General features: G+C 41.9%; 1 protein-coding gene across 1 annotated transcript in view; it reads right to left on the bottom strand.

The window, feature by feature from the left end:
- Positions 1 to 1,133: 1,133 nt before the first annotated feature.
- Positions 1,134 to 17,904, bottom strand: part of LOC122554632 (neurogenic locus notch homolog protein 2-like) — a 158,324-nt gene continuing 141,553 nt past the window's right edge. The window contains exons 29-34 of the mRNA XM_043699954.1: positions 16,821 to 16,917; positions 12,689 to 12,857; positions 10,254 to 10,558; positions 9,255 to 9,402; positions 8,291 to 8,388; positions 1,134 to 6,883 (exon numbers count right to left, since the gene is read on the bottom strand). Of these exons, the coding sequence (XP_043555889.1) occupies positions 5,474 to 6,883; positions 8,291 to 8,388; positions 9,255 to 9,402; positions 10,254 to 10,558; positions 12,689 to 12,857; positions 16,821 to 16,917 (2,227 nt within the window). The 3' untranslated portion in view covers positions 1,134 to 5,473. The remainder of the gene's footprint in view (positions 6,884 to 8,290; positions 8,389 to 9,254; positions 9,403 to 10,253; positions 10,559 to 12,688; positions 12,858 to 16,820; positions 16,918 to 17,904) is intronic.

Here is a 17,904-nt window from a genome sequence, read left to right as displayed (position 1 = left end):
ATTATTTCATCTATCGTGGCTTTCATCCCATTACAGGCCTTCCCTTCTGATCACTTTGCCACTTCCTCTTGCCTTTTCATTTGCTCAAAACCTTACACATTTGATCAAAGCACCATCAACCTGAAACAGATGCTGGCATTTGTAAATGTGTTAAATAAAAACTGAATATACCAAAGGTCTGTCAGTTAAACATCAGCCATGTGGAAACTATTAGAATCTGTTAGTCATTGGTGACAGAATGTCTGAAAATTTGAACTAAGCTGATCAGAGTTGACATGGCCATATGAAATGGCTGATATCTATTTGAACAATTTTAAACTAATTTATAGTTTTTTTCATAAGAGACTACTATCAAAAATGAAAGTCCGTAGCTTTTTAAATTGGGTTGGTAATTGGTTGGGAGCAACAATGGGGTAATTGATAAATATGGTTGGCAGGATGTGGCAAACGGCATTTCTAAATGATCTACTCTGGGTTTTTAATATATTTCACAATAACTTGGATGTATAACTCTATTTCTTAATCTAAGTTAGGATAGAGAGTAAGGAGCACAGAAGAAAACAGAAATGCAGAAGCCAATGAAGTAAGTCGACCAAACAACATGCAGTAAAATGTGAGGCCGTCCATTGGAAAATAGTCCCAGTTTATCTTTCTAAATGGCTAAAATGTGTGGAGTGTGGCGCAGCAGAGGTATTGAGACTCCAAGTACACAAACCATTAAAACAGATTTAAAAAAGTAATCGAAAAGGCTAACAGGACATGGGTCTTTATGATAAAGGAGTAGGAATACAATGGAGAACAGTCAGATTGTGTCTTGGGGCACTGCATTGTTTTGAGCACATATTAAAAAGATATCTCTGCCTTGATCTACTGGAATGGGGGAGCAGGTTTGAGGGCTGAATGGCCTCTGCTTAATCTTTTGAGTGTTGCTCAGAGACCAACAAAAGGCTCCAGGAAGTTCTTTGATCAATGCAGTTCATCTTCTGCACTAAGTTCTTAAAGAGACAATAAACACGGTTTGTTCCCCTATATTCCTCATCCATAGTAGTAGTTGGCATTTTTTTGTATGAATGTACTGAACAAATTAGACTGATTAATTTTCCACCCATAAAGACAAAGAGACAACACATATCTATTTTAAACATCTTATGTTACATTTCATACTTCATGTATAAATCACAATCTTCAAAAATACTTTTCTGTAGAAATTCATTTGAAACTTTTCTCATGAAAAGTTCTTGTGTAAAAATTAAAAAATAGTATTCCATCCACTAGTTCAATAGCTCATCTAATATGAATAAGCATTTTTAGTACATATACATTTAAAAGACAGCAAAAAAAAGTACAAGTTCGTCAAAGGTACAACTTCTCATACAAAGTTAGCTTATTTACATCAATTAATTGGCTCCACAAGACATGAACCATTGGTTCTGTAGTTTCTCTGTAGTTGAGTGTGTGCGTTACACGCACAAGTTACTGTTACGTGATTGTCTGTATGAAGTACATCTTTCTTCATCGCCCAGACATCTCCATTTACAGCTTGTTGTGGGAAGAAGCTAAGAGTAAATTGGAAGGAAGCTCAAGTGTTTTTTCAAGTGTATTTTGCACTTGTCAAGTTGAGGTGGACATTAGTGCTGGAGGATGGAACACTCGGGTATTATGGTGAACAGATACACCCTAAGGTGCATTAAACACAGAATAGTTAAGTGCACCAGCCTGTGACTGTGGGCATTTTTAACCAGACAAAAAAAAAAATGAAGGAGTTGATCAGGAGAAACATTGTTTCTTTAACATGCACTTTGTATTTACATTCATGTGGAGACTTCATGGTTTTTTGGTCTAATATTGAAAGATTATGAGAGAGAATGCACTATTGAGAAGTCAAACCTGTCTGACACATCCAACCGATGTCGCCATTTTTAAGGAATGGAGGGTTTAAAAACATGTCGATTAATTTTTGTTTCTCACTGCATTCCTACAGGTAGTTCAGAGGAAAGAGATCAGAGTGTTCAGCTCGTGGGTTTAAAGTGCAACATATTACTGAGGGTTAAAGTTTTGTTCCAGAATACTGTCAGCGGGATGGACAGCAAGATCGACCATTATTGGATACGGATTTTAGAGGAATTTATAGAAATTAACTTGGGCTGTATTGTAACATTAAAAGAACAAGTGCAAGTCAGGTTTGTGCAATACTTTCCACAATTCCATAGACTGAAGACCAGGAATCTAACATGAAGTGTATTTTTTTTTAAAAGGTTGCTATTAAAAACATTAATTAGCATGCCTGAACTTTGTTTTGTTTTCAAGGGATGGTAAATGAGAAAAGTTGCTGCTTACAGATTTTATAGTTTGTGTAAGGAAGATTTCATCAGGACAAGAAAAAAATTAAAATCTGACTTGTAAATAGGCTCATGTTGTCCTGCCCTAACCAGCATTTTAACCAATGTCACAATTGTTAAATCGGCAACACCAGCTCTCCCTGTACATAGGGTGGCCAATTTAGTTTCATGAACAGATATGGAGATGATTCTACAGCAAATTGACTCTCAAACTTGACGAATTTTAGCTGAGTTGCATCAAAATAGTCAACGCACTGGTATTCATAATTATTGGACTTTGGGGTCAAGGGTAGGCAGAAGAAAGAAAGGGAACTTAACATTTATGAGAATTCTTAATGAGCCCAAAAAAAAGCTAAAAATGGAAATGTCATCAGTGCTGCAATTCCAGTCATATTCTACTTCCTGTACCCCTCTATTAAAATAGGTCAATAAACTTCATAATAAGCAGGAATTTCATGGATGCCTTTCATACCATAACATTTGTTAATGTTAATTTACAAATATGGAACATGTTATTGAATGGAACATTATACAGAATTGATTTGGAAAATTATCTTCCTTTAGATCATTGTATTCAACAAATTCCTTCATTACTTGGTTTTCAGCAGGCTGATTTGGTAGAGAAGTCTTACTGATTGAAGGCTTACCTCTAACATTCGGTTACTGATTGGGCTATGCCCTTTGACCCAAGTGTAATTTCACAAATGATTCGACATTGTAAGTAGCTAAAACAGACGCCTGAAATCCCCTGTTTTCTTTGAAAGTACCTTGTAAATGTTTGGTCCTTCAATGCTTTCTTCCACAATAATTTCATAGAAAGTACAAAACCATAACCATGTCTCTCTCAGAAATTCACAATAATATACAATATCTGGGCAAAGAAAAAGAAAGAAATTTTAATCTCCAGGTTATGGCTGGAACCTAACAGATAAAAGCACCAACTCCAAATATCTTCTGTGGTGGTAAAACAAGTGTAGAAAACTGATTTTCACACCAAATCTCTCAAATATTAGCATAACAATCTAAGTATCTGTAAATTTTACAGACCAAAGAATTTTTCCTGTGTTTCATAAGTGCAGTGAAATGTTACAACCCCAGGGTTTTTTTTTTCCTCAACATGGGATTTCATTTTATAATTTAACACTGTGTTTCTCCATTGACAGTATAAAGTACAACTTTGAGAAAAATCCAAAATGATTAGTTATGGTTCAAAATTGGCAAGAAACAAGCTTAAAAACTAAAACAGGAGTAAGGAGTGACGGGGGTTTCACACGTTTAGTCAATCCCACTCAAGAGTTCAATGAAGAGAGTGGTTCACTGGGAAGAGGTGGTGGAAAATAAAGCATTTTTAGGTTTCTACCCCGCTGGGAACTGTGAGGTTGCTCAACCCTGTACCCCCATCGCCCTCCTCCCAGCTACCAGAGGTTTGGCATCTTTGGACAAAATCGAAAATATACCATTTCCTGTGGCAAATGCCAACTGTACCCCTTCTCCGAACTGACATTGGGAGTTGGATGAGGATGCCATAACCGGAAGCCATCCTTTAACCCAATCTCATAATTTAAGCACAGGGACAAAATCCTTTCTGTAGGTTGGGTGGCCAAGCAAAGGAAATATTTTCTGAAAGTGTTTGGATCAATAATTACTGTTCAGAGAGTAGACCATGTGGTTTGCCCTCACCATATCAAAATGAGTCTCACAGTTAAACTTATTTGTTTATCACTTCACTTTAAGCTTCCAATGTGGTGAATTCAATCTAATTGTAATCTCTAGAATACATTGAGACAGAAATATATTTAGATGTAATATGTAAAAATTAAGAACCCACCCAAGCTGTATCACGTCACAGAAATGAAACAATCGTCTTGAGTTATCCACTCTTCATCAGGTCCCATGGCCCATGAGAGATGGATTGTTCTAGAGCTGCAATGAGACTCCCACTAAGTGCCAAGGGGTTTGACAGCAGTGATGTTCAAAAATGGAGCAACCTTCTCCAACACTCCACATGCCAAAGTAAGCTTGTCAATGATTTATCCAGTGGAGTCTTGCTCTCATGGAGGGCCCAGGTCTGCTCATCAATTGGCTGGCCTTTCAAAAGCAGCAATGAGTGATTCGAGGGTGCAAAAGAACTAATCGGTAAGAATACCAAAACTGAGCAATTACCTTCAGTTTCAAATCCACTTATTCTTTAAATAAGGGGAGAAAGAAAGCATGTTTTGATGACTACAAGTGAGTGGTTCACCAGAAATGTTAATACTTTAGGTGACTCAAGTTTCTATGACTCTATGATGCAGGAATGATTAAAACTTAACATTTAAAAGTAAAACCAGTACAAAAATGTAATATTTCTGAGCTATTTCACCTGTCAAATCCCTCTGTCACGGTGCTGCTGACAAGACAAGTATTCAGTACAAACTTACATGAAGGTACCACATTAGGAATCTTAGTACCATGGAAGACTAGAAAGACAATTTAAAATAAGAGGTCAGCTTGTGGAAGCAATTGGCAATGGATGACAAGTTGGAAGTATGGACTCACTGAACTTCAGTGTTTCTCCTCTTGTCCCACCACTCTCCTCCTCACAACCTCCCCCACCCACAACTGGCAAGGTTGCATTTTCCTTCAATATTAATGATATATTCTGATTAATTAACAGCCACATCAGCAAGAGTTGGCAAATGCTGTTGTCACATTTTGCAACCAATCCTCAGGCTGAGGTTTGATCCCAACTTCAACTTCAAATCTGCTTGCATCTACAACTGGGACAGTTCTCCGATTTGATGGGAGAACTGCACAGAACACAGATGACACTGGTGACAAAATGGCAAGTTTAAAAAAAGCTTTGCTTAAGTCCAGAGCTAAACAGAAGTTTTTTTTAAAAAGTGTCACATAAACATAGAAACAGGCAGTGACATCAGTGATTAAAATAAATAAAAAACTTCTTCAAACCACACTGAAGTCGTGTCTTTGAGTTCCTAAATTCTGAGAGAGCTGTTCTTCTTCAAGAATTGTTCAGTACTTCATAGGAACAGTTCCTTCCTCCCAACCAAATGAAGGGGAAATTTCACGACCTGAAGTACAAGGAATCTTCTTCCTTCATTACGAGCAGGCAAAGAGTCTCCCATCACAAATGCTCAGGCAAACACCTGCATGTTGTTCCTCTGCTGCTCTGGAATGTGTGAAACCTGTGGTCGCTGTCCGATTGGAGCGGGGCTGGGTGTGATGTCTGACCAGTCGGATGTGGAATGCGGAGATGAGCTGGACCACTGATCGGGGGATTCGGGAGAGGGTGTTAGGTAAGGGTGCTCGCTCTGAAGATGAACATTGTGGTTCGGGGTGTTGTCTGTTGCTGAAACATAACTGTGCTGAGACGGTGGTGTGGGGTACTTATCGATCTGCACTGAGCTTGGCAGCTTGTGGTAGGGTGGCAGGGTGGTCTGTGATACCTGGCCGTCTTGGCTAGTGGACAGCATGGAGTTGTTCAGTTGTCCATTTGGCAGCTGGATGATCTCCGACATCTGGTGCATGTTGCTGACTGGCCCTGGTGTCATTGAGCTGCAGTAAGGTTGTCCCTGTTGCTGTGTTACTTGAGCACTTTGCTGTTGCTGCTGCTGCTGGATAACAGACTGTGAGGCAGCATTGTTCATGGGCTGGTAGGTGAGTATTTGCGGTAACTGCTCCCTGAGCATGGTCATGTGCACTTGAGGCATGTTAGCCTGAAGCACTGCATTCTGTTGTTGCATATTCGGGTAGGAGCCAGAGACCTGCTGCATGATGCCCAGCATTGGGTTGTACTGGGTGGTTGTAATTCCCATCCGGTTCATCCAGTCCGACTGCATGTTCAAATGCTCAACCCTTCCCAAGGGCAACCCCAGGCTGCCGCTTTGCCCAGCCATGGAAGGATGGGACATGGAGGGGTGGACCTGGCTCAAGACTCTGTGGGAATCCATGTTCATACCTTTTATCTCACTTAGGTTGGAGAAGGACATGGCCAGCTGGCTCTGCACCGGAGTGGACGGGTGGAGAGATGCTGGAGGAGATTGATGTAAAACCCCTGAAGATGTGAGTACAGGTGGAGATGTGGTGGATAAGTAGTTATGTGGGGATTCCAGTGACTCGACTGGGGACAGAGTCAGTGACCCCTCTGCAATGGCCCCTTTCTCATTGCCGATTGATCTTTTCCGCCTCCTGGCTTTGGCTTCCTTAGAGTCTTTAGCATTGCCTGGAGTGAGGCCCTTGGTGCTTGGCCGTCTTGCCTTTTTGCCCATGGGAGTCATCTTGAGGTTCATAAAAGAGCCACCAGTCGAGCAGGTCACTGGAGACACATTGGGTCCCATCATGGGTCCAGCAGGGCCCTGCGGGCTCCGCACAAGGTTGTACTCATCCAGCAGTTGCACAATGTCATGGTGCATTCGCTCCTGCGCAATGTCACGGGGCAGTCTGTCCATGTGGTCAGTAATGTCACGGTTGGAGAAGTGGTCCAGTAGGATTTTGGCAGCTTCGAAACTGCCTTCCCTTGCAGCAAGAAACAAGGGTGTCTCCTCCTGTGGGCCAAGAGAATTAGTTGTTAGAGCAACAACAGGTATCCATTACTAAAACGAGCTAAATTTAAAATATTGCTACATTCCTTGTACATCACTGGGGCAGTCATAGAGACAGAGAGAATCAGACGGTCAGAGTTCTTACAGCATGGAAATAGGTCCATAAATTGCTGGAAAACCTCAGCGGGTCTGGCAGCATTTTTGGAGAGAAAGCAGAGTTAACGTTTTGGGTTCAGTGACCCTTCTTCAGAACTGATTTTCGTGAGGAAAAGGTTAGTATACACGTAGAAGATGGAGTGGGAGGAGTAAATGATAGGTGGAGATGAAACTCAGAGAAAGAGAACAACAGTTGGGGAGACAGAGATCAGCTTGGGAGAGTCAAAAGCTGCTAATGGGGATCACTGGCATTACCCATGTGATGACAAAGTCTGGTGTGTGGGGGTCAAGGCAAGGACATGGGAGGAGGTACTCAGGCCATAAAATTATTGAACTCAAACAGAGTTGTGGAGGCCCCAATCAGAAAATGAGATGCTGTTCTTCCAGCTTGACTAGATCTAGTCTATTGTATTCACTGCTCGCAATGGGTCTGCTCTACAATGGGGAGACAAAACACAGACCAGGCGACTGCTTTGCAGTATGCCTATGCCACAGTGACCCTGAGCTTCCAGTTGCCCACCACTTCAACACACCACTGTGTTCCCTGGCCAACATCTCTGTCTCAGGCTTGCTACAGTGCTCCAACAAAGTTCAACACAAGCTGGAACAACATTTCACATTTCATTTCTCGCATGGGGATCCTGCTGCCTTTCAGGGCTCAATATCAAATTCAATCATCTTCGTGCCCGATCGCCTTCTCCCATGTCCTTGCCCTACCTCTCACACACCGGACCTTGCCATCACATGTGCTGCTACCACAAACATTAGCAGCTAACAATTTTCCCAGGCTGGCCTTTACCCATTCCTTTGTCTGCCCAACTACGTTTCTCTCTCTTTGGCCTTCAATACCCACTTCACCATTCTGACCAACATTCTCTCCCAGCTGTGCCGCTGCACGCATGCACAGTTGCTCCGAAGTTCCATGTATGGTGATCAGTGTTGGCACACAATCGCAGTATTGACTTCTAGAAGTCAGTGCCGTAGATGGGCTTTGGATGCCTGTGCAACTGGTTCTTGCCTAGATTCAGATCTTGTTGACATCCATGGTTTGGTTGTCAGGGGAAGGTCAATACTGGGCAGGGCACCTGTTAGGCCTTAGCCATGGTAAGGGAGCCAGGTTACGGTAACATAGATAGTAAGGGAGTGATTGGGATCTACTATGGGGATACTGGTGCTGTGGAAACCTGTAACCCTTATGCCTTAGAATGTGCTATCTATAACTGGAGGTGGCTTTAATTCAGAACATTTTATTACCTTGTTGTCCTGCATGTCTTTGTTGGCTCCATTCTTCAGGAGGGCATGGGTTGCATCCACATTGTTAACAGCTGCTGCCCAGTGAAGTGCTGATTTTCCTGAGGGAAAGCATCACCACAAAGTGTTAAAGAGAACAGGGCAGAGCAGTGTCGGAACTAAACGCAATATGACCAAAGTAAGATAATGATTAACCCAAGTTAAACACATGCACAACTCTCACTGCATGAGCAGACTGCAGAGCAAGAGACAAGTAATAGATTAATTTAGATTAAGGCATCTCCGTGTTGAGTCCAGTTTCTCTCTAGTCTACTGTAACTAACATTCAGGTCAAGGTACTGAGAAATTCTGTGTCTCGATTGCATTTGCTATTTTTGGTGTGTTGTAGGGTGTTTGATCACAGTTTATTCATGTTCATCACAGGTTTATCATGGACTCAAATTCTTAACATTCGCCTGTACCTGTGTTTTTGTTTTTGCTGCCGTTTACCTATTATTTACTATCTATGCTACTTAACTCTGTATTGCTCGCAAGACAAAGCTTTTCACTGTGCCTTGGTACACATGTCAATAAATTCAATTCAATTCAAGGTGATTCAGACTGTTATAAATTCCCAGTTCTGCTGCAGAGAGTACTGATGTTCTAACTTGCACTTGTAAAGTATTGTTGTTTGTACAAAACCTTGGAATCTTCTGGCTTTATTCCATAGCAAGTACCTTGGATCTCATTTCAACTTCAGAAATAAAAAAATAATAGTGGCTAACCAGGTCATGATAAAGTTGGGGGCGGTCAGGTTCGAGATCATAACAATGTAAAAGATCCCACGTCATTATTCATCAAGAGCTGGGAATGTGTAAGATCAACATTTATCTTAGTTGTTTGTGGGTACATGAAAGGCACAACTTTGAGCATTTTAATTTCTTTACTTAAATCCTATACCTATTCTAAATCCCATTTCTATTCTTACCATGATCATCCACAGCATTAACATCTGCATGGCAGTTAATCAGTTCAACCACCATCCCTTCTACAGCAAGGCGGGCAGCCAGACTCAATGGGGTGGTGCCATCGTTCATTCGGCAATCCAGATCAGTGGCCCGGTTTCTGATCAGAATCTATACAAGGAGAGAGACCTGGTTATTGTACCTTATTTTAAGCTTTCAGCATACCCATTCCTCAATATCTTCCTCATCTCCCACAGCAAACAAAGGTTGTTTAGCTGGCAGGGGTGAAAAATATCAACCCCTGTATTATATTCAAGATTAGGGAAGTTGGGATAGGATACCATGACACACATCATCATTGTAGGATAAGGAGGCTGGTAGGAGAAGGACAGTCCCGGTCCATAAAGAATGGCACCTTGCTTAGAAGAAGGTGCTTGATGTTCCCAGTTGATGGAATCGCTGCTGCAATTTGGGTACACATGAATCTGTGTTTCACCAGTTTATTGCTATGCATGTAGATAGCTCAGTTGGTTTGTGATGCAGTGTGGTGTGGATGCAATTCCGATATTGGCTGAAATCATGATGAGGGGCCTGCATTCCATCCTTGCTCTTCTCCTGAAATGTGGTGACGTGCAGGTTAAACTAAACACTTGTTTTGTCTCTGTGTGTCTCTCTCTCTGTGTCTCTCTCTCTCTCTCTCTCCCTCCCTCTCTCCCCCTCTCTCATGAGAGCGCATCCAGTGCAAATCAGGTACAAAGGAGGATCATCTGAGCAGAGACACTGAACTGTGTCAGCTTCCACCTTTCAGGTATGAATACCAAATGTACACTGAACCACTGATGCCAGTCACCAGGAAAACAAAAGGAAAAGGAATGAAAGGACCGCAAGAAAATAAAGGTGCTTTTCAACTCTGCTCAGGAGCCTCTGCCTTTACTTCAAAGGCCATTCAGAGGATTGTGTGGACTCTTGCTGCATTTGGTTTGTTTAGTATTTGCCTTAGCCTGTCCCCAGCAACCACTCACCTGGAAAACCCCCTGTGCATCGGCTGCCACAGCTGCATGAAGAGGTGATCTACCCATATTATCCTGGGCGTTGGCGTCGGCGCCTGCATCGAGCAGACGTTTGGCAGCATCTGCCCGAGCATAACGTGCAGCCAGGTGAAGAGATGTCTCTCCAGTCCGGTCTGTCTGGGAATGGAGGCTGGCACCCTGGTATATGAGGTCAGTGATGACATTGGCCGATGAGTCCTCAGTGTCTTCCTCCTCCTCAATTCCAGTGTCCAGCCCGCCACCTCTTAGTGATGCCAACATAAGTGGTGTAAAACCATCTGGGCAAGAACAACATACAATGAAAACAAGGGGGCATTCCGTGCAGCTGATTCATGCTAGTGTTTATGTTCCACACTAGCCTTCCGCATTGTCAATAAATACCTATACCTCGCTTGTGTTTAATGAGCTTCCCTTAAATACGCTGATGCTACTTGCCTCAACTACACCTTGTCATAGCGAGTTACAAATTCTAACCACTCCCTGGGTAAAGAGGTCTCTGCTTTATTCCTTAAAGTATTTATTATTTACATTTATGGCTGATTGTTTTCAACTCAACATCAAACATTCCTACATCTGCCATATCAAATCTTTCCAAATTTAAATACATCATTCAAATTAAAAATCTTTTCTTTTCTTAAAGATAGCACTCCAGCAAGTTAATTCTTTTCTGATATTTTCACCATCTTCTGGATTAGTGGTACTGGAAGAGCACAGCAGTTCAGGCAGCATCCAAGGACCCTACCAGCCTGATATTTTCACCATCCTAGTTCTGGAATCACCCTTGTTAATCCATTTTTTTTTGCACTTTCTCCAGTTTCTCTTATAATATGAAGACCATGGAGAATCAACTAGTAAGTTTGTTTTAACATTAAATTTAACATAACTTTTCTGCTTTTCAGTTCTGTTCCCTTTAAAAACACTCAGCCTAACTTTATCTCTAACTTAAATCCAAGTGCCTGCTGGGAAATCTGCAGGCTAAATGCTTTTCTCTGCTCATGACATAGAGAGGAATTAGCTTATCCATAAAGATTATAGGCATGTACTTACACCCCATAAACTTCCAAACTCCCGTGTGGAAAGGGCAGGAGGGCGGGACTAGCTGGGTTTAGGATTTAGAGGGCAGGCACAGAATAATAGACCAAATGAAAACTTCCCAATGTCTGGCTTTTTTTTTTAAATGTAAAGTCCAAATCCTTTTATGTTTGATTGTGGATTGAAATAGGTAAAGAACAATTTTAAAAACACTGATTGTTGAAGGATTATTGCATTTTATAAAAACAAGTTATGTGACACTCATTGTAAGTGCTGTTTTCACAGCTGTTGGTTCAAGCAGTGGGGAAAGCCTTATTACAGATGAGCTGCAGCCAGGGGGACTGTGTGTGAATGGGAACAGGGCATCCAAAATTATTGATAACAAAGGCTTCCTGCCTGCCAAAACTAAGTGATTGACTCCCAGGAGCATGAACTGCTTGTGCGGCACGGTGGCACAGTGGTTAGCACTGCTGCCTCACAGCGCCAGAGAGACCCGGGTTCAATTCTCGCCTCAGGTGACTGACTGTGTGGAGTTTGCACATTCTCCCAGTGTCTGCGTGGGTTTCCTCAGGGTGGTCCGGTTTTCTCCCACAGTCCAAAGATGTGCACGTCAGGTGAATTGGCCATGCTAAATTGCCCGTAGTGTTAGGTAAGGGGTAAATGTAGGGGTATGGGTGGGTTACACTTCAGCGGGTCGGTGTGGACTTGTTGGGCCGAAGGGCCTGTTTCCACACTGTATGTAATCTAATCTAATCTAACCTTAACAATATTCAGTTCAGAAGCCACCGGATTGCTGAAAGTGAAGCTGTTTCTCTGCTGCCATAAAATGCTTGAAGATTTTCCTTATCAGTTGCTGTAAGCCGTAACTTAATTAATAAGTGAGACTTTTATAAGTGTGGACCAGTCACCCTGTGCCTCCTGCAAACAAGCCAAAGTATCTAGAGAAGCAAAATTGAGACATAGCATTCTGATCAGCAAAACAATCAGCTCAGCAAACCTGTGGATTACTGTCACTGAACTGCCTTCTCAGTCTTTCCCCATTCATAACACCCACGTTTTGTTATATCAGTCTATCTCTATCTGGAGAGGAGGAATTTTATAAGTGGGTTAGAGCTTTGATTAGGAAAGTTCTATGTCAATGGGCCATAACTATTTACCTGCAGCTCAAATCCATTTATTTCTAATAAATTTTAATTGCTGTTAAGCTTAGATGCCTGATTGGTGCTTTCCATCAACCTGGGATAAAAGACAGGAAAAACCGAGGAATTCTGAGTACATTTTTAAATTTTTGACTTTAACTCCAGGAATAGCAGGGCTTGGTTTCTAGCAGCCTACCCCTGTGAGGCATAACAATAAATAGGGCAACTGTCCCCTACCTGGACCTCTAACATTGACATCCATACTTTCAGCATCCTGCTCTGCTTGAGGTGGGGTTAAGGTCAGGGTTGGTGTTAAACGGATATCTGCAGCCACCAAATGCTGCTGTGTCCATGGTCGATGGTCAACCTGGTCTTCATTCTCTGGCAGTAGGGCTTGATCTTCAGTCTGTAAAGACCAGAGAGACAATGTGTGTCATTCACCAACATCATACAGGTTTGTTGTTATATTACCTGAAACTGCGCAGCCTGAAGACACTGGGGCTGCTAAGAACTGAATGTATAAAGTATATACTTTATAAGGTATATGCCTCATTACACTGTTGAAGTGAATTGTACAGATACATAGAATGGGAAACTAGGTGAGGATGAAGGTGTGAGGAACAGAAGGCGAGATTTGGATGAAGGCGGCTCATCAGGAGAATAAGCACAAACATGGACTGGTTCCTATGCTACAGATTTAATGAAATTGGCAAATCAGAAATATACCTGCTGAGGAGGACATAGATGTAAAACCAAGCAACAGCAGTCTTCAATGTGTGGTCAGGTGGCCAGCAGAAGAAACGGCTACTGGACTATTTAAGAGCTACAACCAAGCATGCTGAAAATTTGGTCAAGCTAGTCTAAACTCTGACCTCAGTTAAACTGTAGACAGGGCATATTGTGACCTGCAGTTTCCTGTGTTGACTAAATAAGGCAAGTATCATGGTGTCTCTCATCAAACTGGCATCATATTACCTTAAATGGAGTAGGGAATGTAATAATTATGGGTTAGTGTAAACATTTGGGAGTCTTTGACCAGTAAACTCCATTGGCTGGGATCGAACAGTGTGATCAGGTTTTGATCAATTCACTGGCTGAATGCCAGAGGTCTTTCTAGAAAGGTACTAATTTTCAGATATATTAACAGAACAAAGACATCTTCTGAGAAGAAACCTCCCAGATCACATTTGAGAGACACGGGCCCGCTCGTAATTTTCAGAGAAGACAAAGATCCAGAAGACAAGATCCACCGAGTGAACAAAGTTGGCCATTTCACTCAAATTGGGGTAGTATTTGATTCAAGCCAAAACTTGAGTTAAACTTCAATTAGGGACACACGTCGATTAAGGTAAAGAGAAGTTAAATGAAGTGAATTAAAGTTGAATTTAGATGAAATAAGAAATAAAAGTTGCAAAGAATGTATGTTTTGTATTGAGTATTATACTTAAAGAGTTAAAATAAATAAGGATTTGTTCAGTTACAATCGAAGTCAGATCCTGCCTTTTGTCTGTCACACAAGGGAAGAATACCTGGGTAAAAGATTTGACCATTCTTTCTCAGGCATCAATCTTCTTTCAGAAGGGGAAACAGCACAATGTGACAGCTCTCTAAGAACCAGCCCTGACAATTGATGCCTTTTGCACGGTTCCTAGAGAGTGATTCAGATCCAAATTTTCACCCAGGAGCACAGACATTTTCTCTGCTGCATTTACTAATAGCCAAATCTAATTTGGTAAGACTTTCTCGTTACTGGATGAGCTAGCGCATTGGAGGCTGAATTGAGCGACAAGCATCTCATGATACAATTTATTTGTGGCAGCTGCAGTCCAATCAAGTGACTCCATGGTCAGTGTTAGCATTGCTACACATTTTACATCGACAGCATCATGCTATGACTACGTTAGGAGTGGTGGACTTATATGTTACCTTGTCCCTCACCAAAACTGGTCACAACAAAATTTGAATTTAAAAATAAAGGGGATATTGTAAATTATATATTGAATGTATACAGCGCAGGATCAGAAACAAGTCAGCCAGGTTCCTTTATTAATTAATAAATAACTAGCTTATTAAGAGAAATACAAAATACTCAAGTAAAGATGCAGAAAGTGCAAATTAAAATATGCACATAAACCTAACTACCCTACTCAAAAAACAGCAGACACACACAATCCCCTCCACTCCCAAAACCTGAGAAAATAATATAGAAACTGCAGTGATGTTTCACAAGTATTTCAGCCAAATAATAGTTTTATTCAGTGAAAAGAAAAATCATAGATTGTTCCACAGCTGAAGTCACTTTCTTATAAGCTGTTAATAAATACATTGGATTTCTCTCCTGGATCAGTTATGGCTGGTTGAATTCACTTTTCTTAGAAACAGACAGTATAGTGGCTCAGTGGTCAGCAGTACTGCCTCATAGCACCAGAGACCTGGGTTTGATTCCAGCCTTCAGTGACTGTCTGTGTGGAGTTTGCATGTTCACCCTCTGTTTGCTTGGGTTTCCTCCCACAGTACAAAGGTTTGGTGGATTGGCCATGGAAAATTGTCCCATAGTTGGCAGCATTTGGCAGCCAGTGTCCTTTGATGTAGAAAGTGTCTTTTCTAAAATGTTCAAGAACACACCCATACGCACATGCACAGACCTACACACACACACACACACACGATGCATAGCATGGAACAGATCCTTCGGTCTAATTCATCCATGCTGACCAGATGTCCTCAACTAATCAAGTCCCATTTGCCAGCACTTGGCCCATATCCGTCTGAACCCTTTCTATTCCTATACCCATTTAAATGTTGCAATTGTACCAGCCTCCACCATTTCCTCTGGTAGCTCATTCCATACAAGCACCATCCTTTGCATGAAGAAGGTGCCCCTTAAATCCCTTTTAAATTTTTCCTCTCTCACCCTAAACCTATGACTTCGAGTTCTGGAGCCCCCACCAGGGAAAAGACTTTGTCTATTTACCCTATCCATGCCCCTCATGATTTTATAAACCTCTATGAGGTCACCCCTCAGCCTCTGTCGCTCCAGAGAAAACAGCCCTAGCCTATTCAACCTCTCCCTGTAGCTCAAATCCTCGAACCATGGAAACATCTTGTAAATCTTTTCTGAACCCTTTCAAGTTTCACAATATCCCTCCAATAGGAGAGTGACCAAAATTGCACACAATATTCCAAAAGTGGCCTAACTGATGTCCTGTACAGCTGCAACATGACTCCCAACTCCTATACTTGATGCTCTGACCATTAAAGGAAAGCTTACCAAATGCCTTCTTCACTATCCTACCTACCAGTGACTCCACTTTCAAGGAACTATGAACCTGCACTCCAAGGTCTCTTTATTCAGCAACACGCCTCAGGACCTTACCGATAAGTGTATAAGTCCTATCCTGATTTGCTTTTCCAAAATGAAGCACTTCATGTTTATCTAAATTAACCTCCACCTGCCACTCCTCAGCCCATTGGCTCCTCTGATCAAGATCCCATTGTAATCTGAGGTAACTTTCTTCGCTGTCCACTACACCTCCAATTTTGGTGTCATCTGCAAACTTACCAACTATACCTCCTACGTTCATATCCAAATCCTTTATATAAATGACTAAAAGCAGTGGGCCCAACACTGATTCTTGTGGCATACCACTGGTCACAGGCCTGTAGTCTGAAAGGCAACCCTCCACCACCACCCTCTGTTTTCTATCTTCGAGCTAGTTCTGTGTCCAAATAGCTAGTTCTCCCTGTATTCCATATGATCTAACCTTTCCAACCAGTCTACCACGAGGAATCTTGTCACATGCCTTACTGAGGTTCATATAGATCACGTGCACTGCTCAGCCCTCCTCAATTATCTTTGTAACATCTTCAAAAAAACTCAGTCAAGTTTGTGAGACATGATTTCCCACGCACAAAGCCATGTTGACTATCCCTAACCAATCCTTGCCTTTCCAAATACATGTAAATCCTGTCGCTCCGGATTCCCTCCAACAACTTGCCCACCACTGATGTCAGGCTCACTGGTCGACAGTTCCCTGGCTTCTCCTTACCCACCTTTCTTAAATAGTGGCACCACCTAATGATATTGTAAACTAATATTTCAGATAACGCATCAGGGCAATACCACTCTCACTGACTAGATCAACCATTTAAGTTTGCACCCCAAGGCTGAGAGTACTCTAGTCTGAATCTGAAAGGCAAGGCTTCTCTGTTAAGAGTAGAACAATTGTACAATTCTGGCATTCTCCAAACCCTCCACCATTAATATGACCCATCAATTAAACAGTGAAACCAACACCACAACTGCAATGTTATTAGCTACTGAACCCTTATGGGTTGTGTAGTGTGTTGCCCAGCTCTGAAGACCCACCTTTGGTTTCTTTGCTTCAGGCCCTCCACCTTCCATCCATTGTTCATTCTGGTTGTCATCAATCATGCTGTCATCCGGTACTGGCTTTGAGAGATTTCTAAGGAAGAAAAGGCAAACTTTTATCTCACTCAAACATGATCTCATCTTAATTGGGATTGATGTCCTCTGTAGTCAATGTGTGGAGTCTACCTACTTCTGGGTAGATTGAGGAAATGGGGGACATTGCATCAAGTAAGCATCCTAGTACAGACTCATTTTAACAGAGCTTCCCTTCCCTCCCCTGCACGATGTAGAGGCAGAGTAATCGAGAACTATGTGCTAACCTAGGGATTCAAACCCTCTCAGGAGGGTAGCAAACTCTGTGTTGATGGGAAGCCGAAAGCCACAAAGGTAGCCAAGGGAAGTATGGGGGAATGACACATCATCAAACCATAACAAAATGGAGCAGAATTAGGCAACTTCTGGGATACCATCAAGACTTGGCAACTACTGCACGACAAGAATACAAAGGAAATATGTTATTGTGTAACACCTCCTAATCCAAAACTGGTTTAGTTAACAACGTCCCCTCTGGCATGAAGACTATCAGGAGCACCAGAAGTGTATTGTCAGCAATGCAGCCTACCAGCAGCATCAGCCCAGAACAGCAAGGCATGTTACAGGTGGAGCAGATATTCACCCCCTTGTGCCAGACCATTCAAATCAGATCTCGACTGATCGGTCCCTCAACCCCATTTAACTGATGATGTTGTCCCATTCCTCTTGATACCCACATGTAACAAAGATCTACTTCTGTTCTCGAAGGTTTAATGAGCTAAGCAAACGCATCCCCCTTTTGAGGGGGTTTGTTTTTGAGAGGGTGGGAATGGGGGATGGAAGCAGGGTATGGGCAAAGAGGCCCAAGACTTCCATTGACCTTTGAGTAAATTAATACTTCTTAACTTTACTCTTAAATGGTCTCATTCAAAACAAATGTGCCTTTGTTCAACATTCCCTCAAAGCAAATATCGATCCTACTGAATCCCTTCATCACCTTAAAGACTATTCTTTCTGTAAATCATCAGTTATAATAATTTTCAGGAAT

The sequence above is a fragment of the Chiloscyllium plagiosum genome, chromosome 11, assembly GCF_004010195.1.
Source record: "Chiloscyllium plagiosum isolate BGI_BamShark_2017 chromosome 11, ASM401019v2, whole genome shotgun sequence".
NCBI lineage: Eukaryota > Metazoa > Chordata > Chondrichthyes > Orectolobiformes > Hemiscylliidae > Chiloscyllium > Chiloscyllium plagiosum.
The sequence above is the reverse complement of the archived record's forward strand: the minus strand, read 5'-3'. Positions and strand labels throughout refer to the sequence as shown.